Source organism: Staurois parvus, unplaced genomic scaffold, assembly GCF_062004578.1.
Source record: "Staurois parvus isolate SC_StPar_1 unplaced genomic scaffold, SC_StPar_1.0 ptg000201l, whole genome shotgun sequence".
Classification (NCBI taxonomy): domain Eukaryota; kingdom Metazoa; phylum Chordata; class Amphibia; order Anura; family Ranidae; genus Staurois; species Staurois parvus.
In genome coordinates, this window is record NW_028317997.1 from 203,498 (window position 1) to 220,000 (window position 16,503).

At 40.7% G+C, this 16,503-nt stretch overlaps 1 protein-coding gene across 12 annotated transcripts in view; it reads left to right on the top strand.

The window, feature by feature from the left end:
- Positions 1-16,503, top strand: part of LRRFIP2 (LRR binding FLII interacting protein 2) — a 195,661-nt gene that overhangs the window by 170,556 nt on the left and 8,602 nt on the right. For all 12 annotated transcript variants that reach the window (XM_089678239.1, XM_089678243.1, XM_089678245.1 and 9 more), the window contains 4 exons: positions 2,856-2,988; positions 11,264-11,313; positions 14,008-14,128; positions 16,256-16,335. In XM_089678239.1, coding sequence (XP_089534365.1) covers positions 2,856-2,988; positions 11,264-11,313; positions 14,008-14,128; positions 16,256-16,335 — 384 coding nt within the window. The remainder of the gene's footprint in view (positions 1-2,855; positions 2,989-11,263; positions 11,314-14,007; positions 14,129-16,255; positions 16,336-16,503) is intronic.

Here is a 16,503-nt window from a genome sequence, read left to right on the forward strand (position 1 = left end):
CTCGGCCATCTCCTCCTGCCCATGCCGGCATCTCTCATCTGGGTTCCGTCCACTGTGAGCGTCGGGACGTACGGGGACAGAACGGCGGGAAATTAAAAAATTTGAAAAAGTAAGATTCACTAAATACACTAAAATCACATACTATAACATTACTGTATCAAAGCATTTCACATACATTTTGTCCCGAGTGCTTTGTCCGGCGCCCTGCCTGCATTTTTACTTTTCTTTCTGCCTGGAAACTGAGAAGTGTCCATGGCGTCCAAACAGCGTCCCTTTATTATTATACAGTATTTATAAAGCGCCAATAGTTCGCTCAGCGCTGTACATTACAAAGGGGGACAGAACATGTGACAGAACAATAACAATACAATGCAAAACATGAGGGGATCGAGGGCCCTGCTCTTTCGAGCTTACAATCTAGGAGGGAGGGGATGGTGGCACAGGAGGAGATAGCTGTGGGAGTGGTAGGAAGAGTGGAGGAGGTCGGCAAGTTAGCAGGGGGTGGGGTAGGCTTCCCTGAAGAGATGGGTTTTCAGGGTGCACCTAAAGCAGAGGAGAGTAGGTGATAATCTGATGGGTTGGGGCAGGGAGTTCCAGAGGATGGGTGACACCCTGGAAAAGTCCTGGAGGCGGGCATGGGAGGAGGAGACCAGGGAACTAGAGAGAAGGAGGTCTTGTGAGGAGCCGAGTGTGCATGCTGGGTGGTACTTGGATATTAGGTCAGTGATGTAGTTCGGGGCAGTATGGTGGACAGCTTTGTATGTCAGTGTTAGGATTTTGAATTTGATCCGTTGCGCAATCGGAAGCCAGTGGAGGGATTGGCAGAGGGGGGTGGCGGAGATGGAGCGGTTGGAAAGGTGAATGAGTCTGGCAGCCGTATTTAGGATGGACTGAAGCGGGGATAGCCAGTGGCGTCAAAAGCGGTTTTAGACCGGCTAGAGAACAGCGATAGTAAATTAGAACTACTTGCAGAATTGAGTGATAATGATTCGTGGGGGAAATTCGTCATCAGACACTGAAAATTATTTTGCGACTTTGCTCATCGATGTGCGAACTTGGCGCTATATTTCAAATTTCAGTGTTTTTGGTTTGATTATATTATTGAATTAAATTTATTATTATTATATTATTATTTTTTCTGATTATTTATTAAATTATAATTTATGATTTCGTGTTTCAAATTTTATCCTACCCGGGATGTTTGCTAGACTCTGGTTCGGACAGATTTCAGTGAGTTATTCCTAAAAATTACAGGTCTACAATAAAAAAAGTGACATATTTCCATGCAAATTTACCGCTTTGAACACAGAAATATGACATAATCAGACCGCTAGGGAGGTTAATAGGAATCAAAGGTTATAACGATAAGCTAATTTGTCAGACAAATTTACCCTCTTATTTGTCAATAAAGGCTTGAGAGGAGATCTACTGTATCCCAACTCAAATTGTATGAGTTACAAGATGGAGCCTTTCCCCTGCAGCACCCCCTAGTGACATAAATGCATATGTCACTTGTTGAGAAGTGCATTGAAATGTAAAGTGTTACTTGAATTATATTCCAGGATTTGCAATAATTTAGGACTTGACATAAAGTATCAGAAATCTTTCATTAAGATCTTCATGTTATATGGTTTGAATACCAGATCCTAGTCATATTATTTATCATTGTAAAAGAACATATCCTTTTTGTTTATTTTTGTTTTTTTTATTTTTTCTGGAGAAAAAAAAAAACAAAAAACGACTTTGGAAAAAAAAAGTGGAAAAATGTTTTTTTTTCCCAATTTTTTTTTTCCAGGCCTTCCCATCTCTAGATCTGTCTCACTCTGACATGGATTAACAATGGAAGTAGCTCAAACTGAATGTAGCAATGATAGTCTCTTAAACCCTTGTAAAATGAAGACAGTGATCTAAAACTCTTGTTTGATGATAGGTATTTGGCAGTGGGAAGACTAAAACCTCTACAATTAGGAAATTTATACATCATGCTTAATTATTTGCATAATTTTTTCTTCTGTAGATAAAACAATATTACTTGTTCTGGCAAAAAGTCATCATTCCTGTTGTGACTTGGAAGGTTGATTTTCCTATTGGAGTTATCTCTGTCTGATGTGTCAAGGTCATGCACTGTTTGTGCAGTTTTCACACCTTGGGTAGCCTCTTCAAATGAATGGGCTTCTCTAAACATGACATGAAAAAATGTGTGCACACTGTCACCCTTGCGTAAGTGTGAACAGAGCCTAAAATTGTTCTTACTTTACTGAGTTAAGTGTCAGAGTCTTAATTTTACTTTCAGTGCTAGATAACCTGTTTGTCCAGATTTGCAAAACAACACCTTACAGGTACCCACATGTTCACAATGCCTTTGTAAGTGAATGCAAACAATTGGCCACATATCCCTGTTTGGGATTGAACTTCTGTGGCTTCATCATCATCAGTACCTGCCTATGGTCATATTTGAACAATTCATCATGGATATTTTTTTCCACCCATTGCTTTCCAAGTAGATAGCGAACACAAGGTAATGAACACCATCTTTACCACCCAGTTTTATCCAAATTCTGACTAAAATTGCCATTTTTGGAAATGACCTATATATGTACATATGAAGGTAAGATTCACGTCAGATCTGGCACTTCCAGATTTGATCAACCAGTTTCATTGTGTCCCCTTTACATGTAAATTTCATGTAAACTTACATGTAAATTCTATGCATTGTATACACTGTGTAATTTCACATTTGTCCAATCACAAATGGATGTAATAATGTTTACTTAAAACCAGTTTGTTCTGACTTGTTTTCCAAACTGTTTTACTAGTGAAATGTGACAGATCTTTATCTTTTTACCTCCACTTAGAAACACGGCTTAGTTATTATTCCAGATGGTACCCCAAATGGTGATATAAACCATGAGCCAGTGGTCGGAGCAATTACTGTTGTAACTCAAGAAGCTGCACAAGTATTGGAATCTGCAGGAGAAGGACCACTTGGTAAGTGGAAAAACGGCATTTTTTGTGTTGAGAAGCATTTTACTTCTAAAGGAAACAAGATTAGAAAGCTCCAATCTGCAGTCAACTGTGGCTTTCTGAAACTGTAAAAAATGTAGAATTTTGGCCATCTATACATTAAAATGGTGAACTTTTTGTAAACAGTGATCTCTAAAATTCTCATTCCTTTCTTCTTTTAATTGGGTCACTATTTTTCCCAGAGAAAAAAGAATGCATGTGCTTTTTTTTTTTTCCTTTTCAACACTACTAGGATTAATTATGTTATTACATTAGGAAGTGCCTCTCACTTAACATTCTCTTAACAGAAGTGTGATTGCCTATGGCAGTATTCTCTAAACAGAAATCTCAATTTAAATTGGCCCTCAGTCACCTGCCCTTTTACAGTGAGGTGAAGGCATCCTTTTTATTCAAGAATATTTTGATGGGCCTTTTTAAGAGAAATGTCTGAAATAGTAGTCCTTCCCTCCCCTGATGAAGCCCAGGTTGGGCGAAACATGTCGGGAAGTGTCAGGGCAGTAAACAGCCAAGCGCTCTGCAATAGTCAATCCTGCTGTTACCAGTTTTATATTAAATGGAATTTAATTATATCAATAAATTGTGAAAAAATGTTCAACATAGAAACTATCCTAGTTATTGTTGTGCACCTACAAAATCCCACAACGTGTCCTTATCTTCATATATTTATATAGGAATGTGGTGCAACATTGTGTTTGCCAACCACTTGTCATATTTCTAATTATCTATGGTCTGAAGTAGTAGCGTTTTGTTACTTCTAGAACCCAGGTATATTTTCTTCTTTAATGTTTCTAGTGTGGTGTGCCAAATATATTTCTTACAAGTTACATTCCTGTAGATACTTCACCAAAAGCAGTCATCCTGAAAAAAATGCGCACACACACACACGAAAAACTACATACACCCCTTGGAAATTGTTGACTTTTTCATAATTGAACAAAAGACACTGGTTTATTTATTCTCGAAATCTTATAAATGCAGATTTGTGAAGTGGAAAACATGGGTACACTTCTACGTTTACCATTTCTTCCAATCCATTACATTTCTGTCACTTAAATTTTATTGAAAACAGAGATGGTTGCTTACGGACCATAAAAACGTTGTGCAATAACAATAAGAACAACAACCGGAAGGCACATTAACTGCCAAAGAAAGTACAATTGAAAGGATTAGAAATAGATTTGGAGGGAGATTCTCTCCACTAACCAGGCTATAAAAATATTGACCAATAAATTGAATGGCAATTTCCTGGTCTAGGGATCATTAATGCAATATGCAATCCGAAAGCAGAGTGGCACTAGAAATTGCAGTGTACACTTATCTCTCCTGTCAGAAAATCCAAAGAACAGCTTGAGATATATGTACGCTAGTGTAGTTGGCTGTAGGAAAAGTTATGAGTAGTGCCTAGTTATGCAGGCATGAAGACGGTCAACGTGAAAATAAGGAAGGTGAGAAAAAAGAAGGGGGGGGGGGGGGAGTTGAAAACAGAGGAAGAAAAAAACAAAAAAAACAAAGGAAAGCAGTGGTAGGGGGTGTTAAGGGGAAGGGGGAATTGTTTCTACCCCTGAGGTTCTTTGTGGATATATTGATAGGCCATATTAGGATACCATTCCAAAAAGCGTACAGATGGTTGTGTAGATGGAAAGTGATCCAGCCAAGGCTTCCAAACGTGAATACATTTGTCATGTTTGTCATTTAATATTGCTGTAAGCTTTTCAATTACCTGCGTACCGTGTACTCAACTTTTCACTTCATCAAAGCTAAGAGCCAATGTTTCCCATGCTTTTGCAGTCGTCTGTTTCGTATCCGAAAATATTCGGGCTAATAAAATTAGTTCCCGTTTTGTGATACCATCTATTGGTTTATGCAAAAGTGCCTCCCAGGCGTCCTTCCGTAGATTTAACTGTAGAACCGTGTTGACCAAAGTATAGACCCCTATCCACAGCTGCTTGATATTTGGACATGTCCACCAAATATATTTCATATCGCCTAGGTCTGAGCATCCCTGCTGGGGGGGATGGATAGGCGGGTTGGTATTTATCGATTTTTGGCTGGGATAAAATACCATCGGGACATGACTTTAAAGGAATTTTTGAGGGCAATTACATTATGTGAGGTTGGGAATAATGCCTCTCACATTTTGTTCCACATTTTGTGGGTTTGTATAGCAATAAAGTCCCTTTCTCAGCTGGAGCAATCTGATGGCATGTGCACATTAAAATTTGTTAGTATTGAGGAATATAATAGAGAGACTAGACCAGGGGTGGGCAAACTTTTTGACTTGAGGGCCGCAATGGGTTCATATATTGGACCCGGGGGCCGGACCAAGAGTAGATGAATGATGTGTATGTGTCATCCATAGTAAGTATAGTAATTTTCCCCCATAGTAAGCATAGTAATTAATCCCCTATATAGTAATTCATCCCCCCATATAGTAATTCACCCCCCATATAGTAATTCACCCCCCATATAGTAATTCACCCCCCATAGTAATTCACCCCCCATAGTAATTAATCCCCCATATAGTAATTCATCCCCCATATAGTAATTCATCCCCCATAGTAATTCATCCCCCATAGTAATTTATCCCCCATAGTAATTCATCCCCCATTGTAATTAATCCCCCATATAGTAATTCATCCCCCCTATAGTAATTCATCCCCCCTATAGTAATTCATCCCCCATATAGTAATTCATCCCCCATATTAATTCATCCCCCATATTAAGTCCCCAAATCCCCCCTGTGTCAATTCACTTACCTTTGCTCCGCGCGTTCCTCTCGCCGTGTTCCCGCGCTGTTCCAGTGTAGCATGAAAATCTGTCCCCCTAGACGTATCTGCGCATGTGCCAGTTTCAGGCATTAGCAGCCGATCGGCGATCTCCGGCACATGCGCAGATACGTCGAGGGGGACAGATCCTCATAGGAGACAGATTTTCATGCTACACCGGTCTTCAGGGCGGACTGTGAGAGGAGCCTAGCTCCGCGGGCCGGATTAAAGGGTCCGCCGGGCCGTATACGGCCCGCGGGCCGTAGTTTGCCCATTGCTGGACTAGACCTTGGGTCGTGGGGGATGTCCACTAATCCATTGCATTTCTATCAAGTGTTCAGATTAAGCACCAATGATTACAACCTCCTCAGAAAGTATGCAGGTGAATAAGAAATGAAGTGAAAACTTAGCGCTCAAATGGTGGAAACCCTCATCTTATATAGCGGGGTGAAGCCAGAGTCGACCCATACTGGAAGGGTAGGCGGTGCAGCCCTCCTCGAATCTAGGATTACCACAAGAACAAAAACAGGGTGCAAACAGCTAGGTTTAAATAGGACACTCCTCTCCTGCATACTACAAAAACAGAAAAGGAGCAAACGCCCAGTGCATTTTAGGGCACTTTATTGGTGAAATAAATAAAATCATACTCACAATCCCAGTAGGCTAAAGGCATGTAAATACACAGAAATAATTTGCGCTAGTAAATAAATATTAAAATATACCTGTGAACAAAGAAAAATATAAAGATATTATCCATGTGAATAATACTTATAAATACATATAAAGAGTTTTCTTATATAAAAAAAGTGTCAAAAAAAAAGTCCAAATTTGAGATGTGTAATACAGATCCGAAAACAAAGTGCACAAAAAATATAAATGTGACAATCCACCACCAAAAGCACTAAATAAACTCACCAGAGCTATAAAAAACTGAAGCATATATTGCTCTAGGGGCGATGGTATTAGCAGAGTAATGAACCATTCATGGATGTATCTTCAGGGAGTAATATTCTGCAGAATCCAGCTCCAGGCAGACCAATTTTAATGAAGCAATGCTCTATAACAAAATACCACTAAGGAAATCCACTTCTCCAAAAGATCACTTTAATCGTATCTAAAAGGGGTAATACCAGACACTCGGAAGAAATAAAAAAACTTCATAGTGCAGTATTAATAAAAAACAGCTTCCTTTATTATGCACTTATTGCACTTATCTCAAAGGGTGTCCCAGCCGACACCAGCGTTAACAGCATATAGGAATCACAGTGAAAACAAACCCAGCCACTCGGCACATGCGCAGTAGATCGCTGGGAAACGTAATGACGTCACATCAATCAAGCCCCGCCCTACGCGTTTTGTCATCAACGTCCTCACGGAGCGGATCATGTAAATACACAGGTAGGAAGTGCATTTGTCTGCTATCCAATCCAACCAGCAGATGGATGACACAGCCAACTGACACGTTGGATTGGATAGCAGACATATGCACTTTGTTTCTGTGTATTTACATGTCTTTAGCCTACTGGGCTTGTGAGTATGATTTTATTTATTTCACCACTAAAGTGCCCTAAGATGCACTGGGTGTTTGCACCCTTTCTGTTTTTGTTGTTGTAGTATGCAGGTGAGGCCTCTCCTATTTGAACCTCAAATGTCTAGGGTCTGATGTTCTCCTTGCTATTGACAAGCGTGGTGTCATTGTGCCAAGATCAAAACAGCTCTGTAACACCTTCAGAAGTATGGTTGTGGATGCTCGTGAATCTGGAAAGGGATTTAAAAGATCACTTAAGAATTTGAAAATGATCTGCTGTGAAGAAAATAATGGGGTAAATTGCAAACACTGCTAATTTATCTTGTGGTTGCTTTGCTGTTTAAGGGCCTCAGCAACTTGCAGTTATTGAGTCAGCTATGAATTTTGCATCATATTAAAGTGTACTTGATAAGGAAATGAGGCATATGAACCAAAAACTGAAGCTGAACCAGAAGAAAATTACACACAATAATGATCAAAAGCACACTAGCAAATTCACAAAGGAATGGCTCAGAAAGAAGAAATAGCGTTATAGACTAGTCTAAGGCAAAGAAACCCAAAACATTTTGCAACTGTTTATGCCAGAGACTGGTGGGCAGCTATGCAAAACACTTAAAATATATCATTTCTGGTAAAGGAGGCAATACCAGCTTCTTGACCCATAACTCACCATTACAGGTGAAACTCAAAAAATTAGAATATCGTGCAAAAGCTCATTTATTTCAATAATGCAACTTAAAAGGTGAAACTAATATATGAGATAGACTCATTACATGCAAAGCAAGATAGTTCAAGCCGTGATTTGTCATCATTGTGATGATTATGGCTTACAGCTCATGAAAACCCCAAATCCACAATCTCAGAAAATGAGAATATTGTGAAAAGGTGCAATATTCTCGGCTCAAAGTGTCCCACTCTAATCAGCTCATTAAGCCATAACACCTGCAAAGGGTTCCTGAGCCTTTAAATGGTCTCTCAGTCTGTTTCAGTAGGAATCACAATCATGGGAAAGACTGCTGACCTGACAGTTGTGCAGAAAACCATCATTGACACCCTCCATAAGGAGGGAAAGCCTCAAAAGAGAATTGCAAAAGAAGTTGGATGTTCACAAAGTGCTGTATCAAAGCACATTAATAGAAAGTTATGTGGAAGAAAAAGGTGCACAAGCAGCAGGGATGACCGCAGCCTGGTGAGGATTGTCAGGAAAAGGCCATTCAAAAGTGTTGGGGACTTTCACAAGGGGTGGACTGAGGCTGGAGTCAGTGCATCAAGAGCCACCACACACAGACGGATCCTGGACATGGGCTTCAAATGTCGTATTCCTCTTGTCAAGTCACTCCTGAACAACAAACAACGTCAGAAGCGTCTTACCTGGGCTAAAGAAAAACAAACCTGGTCTGTTGCTCAGTGGTCCAAAGTCCTTTTTTCTGATGAGAGCAACTTTTGCATCTCATTTGGAAACCAAGGAGTCAGAGTATGGAGGAAGAATGGAGAGGCACAAGGACCCCGAGTATGGAGGAAGAATGGAGAGGCACACACTGCAAGATGCTTGAAGTCCAGTGTGAAGTTTCCACAGTCCGTGTTGATTTGGGGAGCCATGTCATCTGCTGGTGTTGGTCCTCTGTGCTTCATTAAGTCCGGGGTCAACGCAGCCGTCTACCAGGAGATTTTGGAGCACTTCATGCTTCCTTCCACAGACGAGCTTTATGGGGATGCTGACTACATTTTCCAGCACGACTTGGCACCTGTCCACACTGCCAAAAGCACCAAAACCTGGTTCAATGACCGTAGGATTACTGTGCTTGATTGGCCAGCAATCTCGCCTGGTCTTAACCCCATAGAGAATCTATGGGGCATTGCTAAGAGAAAAGTGAGAGACATGAGACCGAACAATGCAGAAGAGCTGAAGGCCGCTATTGAAGCATCCTGGTCTTCCATAACACCTCAGCAGTGCCACAGGCTGATAGCTTCCATGCCACGCCGCATTGAGACAGTAATTGCTGCAAAAGGGGCCCAAACCAAGTACTGAGTGTAGCAATCGTGCACACCGAGATGGACACGGTCATCCATCTTGTTAAGAATCTTTCATTTTGTATCATCTCTCTCTCCCAAATCATGCTTCCCGGAGAAGGGGTCATCAAGCCATAAACCAGCCCTCACTGAGCTTCAAAAGAAATTCCAGGTGATCATAAAAACAGACTTACATTTTAATACCCAGTTTTCCATATAATTTTATATCTCCAAATAGGAAATAATTACACAAACCTGGAGCACTCTTTCAGATGGCTCACTGTAAGACAAGTCGCCTGGTATATTACACCCCCTATCTGACATACACAGGAGCAGAGGTGGACTGACCATTTGGAAACTCGGGCACTGCCCGAGGGCCCGGGGTCAGTAGGGGGCCCCATGAGATGCCTCTGGTACCTTTTTCATAGGCTTTTTGAGTTTGGGCAAGGACACAGGGGCCCCGTGATCCCCTATTGCCCAGGGGCCCCATGAGTTGTCAGTCTGCCCCTGCACAGGAGAGCAGAAAATTATATTTCCTTAACAATTCAAGCAGATATTTCATATCTAACCGTAATGAATCTCACTTTCTTAAAGTGTTGAACTGTTTCTAAAGTTTTTTAATGCAAACTCAGAACCCCTGCCTATGAGAAGCGCTACTGTGTGTGTGTGTTGTAAACTTCGGCATATCGCTGCCTGCGGTGACAGTGGTATACCGACGATTATTCAAACATCATAGTGTTATTGGCGAGTTTCCTCTTTCTGTGTTCAAAAAGGTGGTGGTGGCAGTGTGAAGGGTTAATTGCGTAATTAACCTGACCCAGTAACAGTCGCGCTCAGGCTGCAGGTACTTCGATTGTGGTCCATTAGCTGGAAAATCGTTGTGCAAGTTGCAGCTGGGCGTGGCATTGTTACGCATGTGACAGCGTGGTTTTAGATTGGCTAGTCCTTCGGTCACGAGTTTGGTAAGAAGGGCTGGGGTCTGACGCCGCAATCGTCACACTGAGTACATATGCATGCTTATTCTTTTCAGAGGTGCGATATTGTTCTATGTACAATCCTTGTTTTATTGATTTGCATGTAATATTCTAATTTTCTGAGATTGTGGATTTGTGGTTTTCATGAGCTGTAAGCCATAATCATCACAATGATGACAAATCACGGCTTGAACTATCTTGCTTTGCATGTAATGAGTCTATCTCATATATTAGTTTCACCTTTTAAGTTGCTGCACTGAAATAAATGAACGTTTGCACAATATTCTAATTTTACAAGTTTCACCTGTACATATGTTGATATTTTTGCTGAATAAACGGTTGAACAGGCAGTTTTCCTTGTATTTTTATTCAAGTATATCACCTTTATCTGTAGGCTGTTTGAATGAACATTTAATGTTTGCCTGTTTAGAAATGTGGAAAAAGTCAAACATTTCCACAGGCAGTGTTAACTGGTACACATGGCTGTATATGTATTAAACGTTTTTTATACAATTCCACAGTATTTAAACAGTTTGTTCAGCTACATTTGCTCTACATAACATTTTCAGGTCAATTTACAGAAAGTAATTCCAATCAAACATTTTATAGTGTTAAGTCTCTTGCCGCAATGAACAGGTTTTCTAGAATTCTTTGATTTGTGGCTGTTAGAAGCATATAGACCCATGACATCATGGGGTTCATTTACTAAAGCTGGAGAGTCCAAAATCAGACTCCCTTCTGCATAGAAACCAATCAGCTTCTAACCTCAGCTTGTTCAATGAAGCTTTGGCAATGGAAGCTGATTGGTTTCTATGCAGAAGTGAGTCTGATTTTGCACTCTCCAGCTTTAGTAAATAAACCCCTATGTTACTATTGTTCATAGGGTTATGGAAAGGGAACATGGTAACAGCAATAGCCGTTTGGACCATTGTTTTTACTGATAGCATTTCTTGTTTTTTTAGATGTCAGGCTACGGAAATTGGCCGAAGAAAGGGATGAGCTTGTGTCACAGGTAAACTTCTTTTTTTTTTTTTCTAAATTACTATATAATTTTATATTTGGAAACTTATTTTGGCATATTTAACCACTTCCCGACCGGCCGTTGTATACAAACGGCCGGACGGTGGCACTGCAGGGTCGGGTGGCCATTTTTTAAACGGCCTCCCCGCACCCTGCTTGTGCGCGCTCCCTGGGAGCGCAATCCGGTGCCCACTGTGTCCTCCGGACACAGTGAAACACCGATCGTCGGACGGGACCTATGTATGAGGTCCTGATCATGTGATCACTGATTGGCCAATCAGTGATCACATGCAAAGTAGTAAGCAAGATGTCACTTGTGACATCATTGCTTACTACGTGTGAAATCTGTGAATGATCACAGAGGTCACATGGTACAAGGCTATTCACAACAGACTTGTACCATGTGACAAGCTGTGACCAATCACAGCTCACTCAGTATTTCTCAATAGCTGCAAGAATGCAGACAGAGAGAGAAAGAAATGATTGCTTTTACATCCTATATGGGTGTAAAAGCAATCAGTATAAAAAAAAAAAAAAAAAAAAAAAAAAATTCATCATCACCCCCCAAAAGTAGTACAGTGTCACCATGGTGACACTGTACTGCTAGGGTGACAGTATGTAAAAATAAATAAAACTGTAAAAAAAAATGTTTAAACATTATAATTTTTGGTTATAAACTAATTTGGCTTATTTTTTTTTTTTTACTAAAAAGATAACGGAATACATTTTGGCCAAGATTTATGATGAAATATTATTTATTTGCAAAGTTTTATAAGAAAACACTTTTTTTCAACATTTTTGGACATTTTCATTTACATAGCAAAAAAAATTAAAATCCCAGCGGTGAATAAATACCACCAAAATAAAGTTTTATCTGTCTCAAAAAAATGGTAAAAAATTCATTTGGGTACAGTGTTGCATGACCGCGCAATTGTCATTCAAAGTGTGATAGCACTGAAAGCTGAAAATTGCCCTGGACAGGAAGGGGGTAAAAGTGTCCGGACTGGAAGTGGTTAATACTGCTCTTTTGTTCTCTGTAATACAAATAATTAGTGTGATTTGCAGTGTTCTATTCTAGTAATTGTCTTTTGAGCAGTTGTCTATCCATTGACTAGGAATAATTATGTGTTTATCTTTTTTTAGTTGAAATCCTTCTCTGCCTGTGTCATAAAGGGGTTGTCACAGATTATCATCAAGAATGCTCAAATATGCCTGTCTTTTCTGGCCAGCTCCTCCATTCATACAAGCCCTACTACAGCTTCCATGAATGAAGCGTGATCTATGAATAGAGGGAGCAGACCTATTCGTCATCTGCCCCTGGCACATTCTTAGATCCTGTTTCATTCATAGACATTGTAGTAGGGCTTCTATGAATGGAGCAGCTTGGCAGGAAGGGTGGGCATCTCTTGGTGAGAACCTGTGATGCAGCTCCTTAGATATGTTAACCTCCACTGCACCAGAAGATTAAGGTGCATTCACCTTTCCAACCGCTCCGTTTCCGCCACCCCCCTCTGCCAATCCCTCCACTGGCTTCCGATTGCGCAACGGATCAAATTCAAAATCCTAACACTGACGTACAAAGCCGTCCACCATACTGCCCCGAACTACATCACTGACCTAATATCCAAGTACCGCCCAGCACGCACACTCCGCTCCTCACAAGACCTCCTTCTCTCTAGTTCCCTGGTCTCCTCCTCCCATGCCCCCCTCCAGGACTTCTCCAGGGTGTCACCCATCCTCTGGAACTCCCTGCCCCAACCCATCAGATTATCACCTACTCTCCTTTCCTTTGGGCGCACCCTGAAAACCCATCTCTTCAGGGAAGCCTACCCCACCCCCTGCTAACTTGCCGACCTCCTCCACTCTTCCTACCACTCCATCCCCCACAGCTATCTCCTCCTGTGCCACCATCCCCTCCCTCCTAGATTGTAAGCTCCAAGGAGCAGGGCCCTCAATCCCCTCATGTTTTGCATTGTATTGGTATTGTTCTGTCACATGTTCTGTCCCCCTTTGTAATGTACAGCGCTGAGTGAACTATTGGCGCTTTATAAATACTGTATAATAATAATTAGGAGGGGGGAAGGGTTGTGGCATTGATGGAGGAGGAGGATTTTAACTAAAAGAAGGAACATCAGCACAGGGTGACACATCTTACTGTGACTGTAAGTTATGTCCCTTGTGCTGATTTTTTTTTTTTAAATTTTGGCTACACTGGCTTTAAAAGAATGCAAAGATTTATGACTCTGCCCAGTTTTTCTGCAAAGCTGCAACCCTGTATGGAAGGTTATATACTACTGTTTTCAGGGGTTAACTTCACACCATTGCAAAGCATTTAATTATAAAAAAAATAAATGCTTATGAGCGGTGGTGTGCGTTTTACATGCAATAAATTATACAGCTGAGCATAAACGGCAAGGAGTACCCTACACCAGTAAATATGTACAAAAAAATGCATATTAAAGTGATTCTGTCATTTGCCCAGTCAGGTCAAAGTACAAGTCCAGTTTTCCCTAAATAGAAAAGGAAAATACTAAAATTGCTTGTGGGAATAATAATTAAAAATGAATGCGATTCTCCTTTGTGTTTTAAAGTGAGTGCTAACATTTGAGCTGAAAAACAAGGTAAAATGAAGAATTTTATAGATTTTGTTATAACATGGAATTAAATTGTTTTTGTTTTCTTTCAGATCAGAAAGTTAAAGTTACAACTAGATGAGGAGAGACAAAAGAGTTCAAGAAATGACACTACCGTGACCGATGCAGGTGGATTAGAGAATGGTTCTGACCTACAGCTTATTGAAATGCAGAGTATGTTCCTATACTGTCTTTTTGGCACTTTTTAGTGATGGCATGAAACTGTTCTTCATTGCCTTTTTGTTTACTGTTCCCTCTTTGTTTACATGTGTAGTGCTTGGACACATCTCCCAGCATGTGCAAGTTCATTTGGGAGACACACAGGAAAAGCTGTCTGCCAGAGTCATCCTAATTTAGAAAATGAAACATAAAAAGCACTTCTCTGTAAATTCCTCCAAATATATAGAGAGAAGGCCATGCATGCACAGATCGTTCGTTCTAACAACAGCTGATTTTTCTTATTAAAGCTTCTAATTTTAGAAAGTCGTTCTATTATGATGTACACATGTAATGTACTATGAGGCTTCTGCACATGTATATTCAAAACAAATAGTCAATGCTATTATAAATTGTGACTGCATTTTTCTTTTCAAATGAACTTCAGGTTACTTGCATGTGTACATACAAAATGTTGTTTGGTTGTGGTTACATATTGCCTGCATTGTCACTGTTGAATCAGCAAGGAGACTGTGGGGGAGGTCTTCCATGTGACCTAAATTTTCTTAGGATCTGATTAGGGAACGATGGCCTTTCTTCCTGCTTTCAGTTCTCAACTTCAGCTAAACTTTCCTTCTTGATAGTTTTCAAATGTCAGAAGCAACAGTATGGATTCACTGCAGTTAAAAAAGAATTCTATGAGCAAGACATTTCTTTCAAGCTGAAAGCGGCATTCCACCCAAAAATGTTTGCCTCCTTCCCCCCTCCACTGCCATATTTGGCATTTTTTTGGAGGGAGCAAATACCCGGTTTTGACAGGTACCCACTCCAACTTCCGGATCAGTTCAGCCCCTTCCTTCCTCCCACAGTCTTCTTATACACTTCACAGGTCCCAGAAGACTGCCAGACCAACCAGGAAGCTCATGCACAGTGGGCACCCGGCTGTGAAGCAGCAAGCTGTCACAGCCTGGTGCTTACAGTTGAGATGCCTGGGAGAGAGGAGGGAAAGAAGGGACAGCGCAGGTGAGCACATCTCTGGACCCTGGGACAGGTGAGTTTTTGTAGCTGCTGACATTTAATAAACAAAAATGACTGGAACTGCGCTATAAGGGCATAGACGTCATAGAATCTTGAGATACTACCAGGGGCGGACTGACAACTCATGGGTCCCCCGGGCAATAGGGGATCATGGGGCCCCTGTGTCCTTGCCCAATCTCAAAAAAGCCTATGAAAAAGGTAGCAGGGGCATCTCATGGGGCCCCCTACTGACCCCGGGCCCTCAGGCAGTGCCCGAGTTTCCAAATGGTCAGTCCGCCCCTGGCTACTACTTCCAAGCAATGAATCTTTCAGTCAGCAGGTACTCTGAGGGCACTATGCTGACCATCTATATAAAGGGGAACTACACTGAACACTAATAAAAGAGGGAACTACATTTTACCATCAGTGTAAGGGGGCACTTTCCCACTGTTCAATAACATGTGGAAGCCCTGCAGTTTTTACAGTCTGCATTTATTTTGTGTCCATTATTATTTCTTTTTTTTTATTTTTACAGAGAATATTTTTGTCTGTGAGCAGCCTTGGGTGTCAGATATACCCAGTACATCACATGGCTTATTCTTTTATTCCTATTTTCACAAAATGCTAATATTCTGTAAGAAATAGATATAGTAAATGTCAGGAGTTCTTTGAGGCCTGAAATATTTTGAAGGGTTCCCCTGTGTTTAAAAGGCTGAGACGAAACTATACATTTCAACACTTTACAGCATATATGGCAGCATAAACCTAATGCTTGCCATATGCTTAGTAGTTTACAGGAATGTCTGTTAAGTGGCTTTCTGTAAACGTGTGTAATGCTTTCAAAATGCTTTGTTGATGGATGATTACTGGAGAAATTCTGAACTGTCTAGTCAGGTTTGCTGAAAGTGATTTTTTACTTTTTATCTTTCTGTGTGCAGCTAAAATTAAGCTGCCAAACAATGTGGCCTTCCATGACGTGACCATATTTTTGATAGTTCACTTATACAGCTACTTTATCAGTTTGCGCTTTGACATGTGTACTTTCAGTTAGTTTCAAAGACGAGTAAGAAAAACGTAGCAGTGCATTTCTGTCTCGGTCATTTCATTGATTTTTTTTCTTTTTTGTAGGAGATGCCAACAGACAAATGAGTGAGTACAAGTTTAAGCTTTCAAAAGCAGAGCAAGATATAACAACTTTAGAACAGAATGTAAGTACTGTGAAATAGCCCAGAATGTCTGTACGAATGTTTTACAATGTTTAAATGTGGTACATCAATTTTACTTCTGCTGGTCATGCTGTGAATTTGGAGGATCCTGAGCCAAGGAAATGCTCCAGAATCCATGTTCCTCCATCTTCGGCACACTATGGCAGTCTC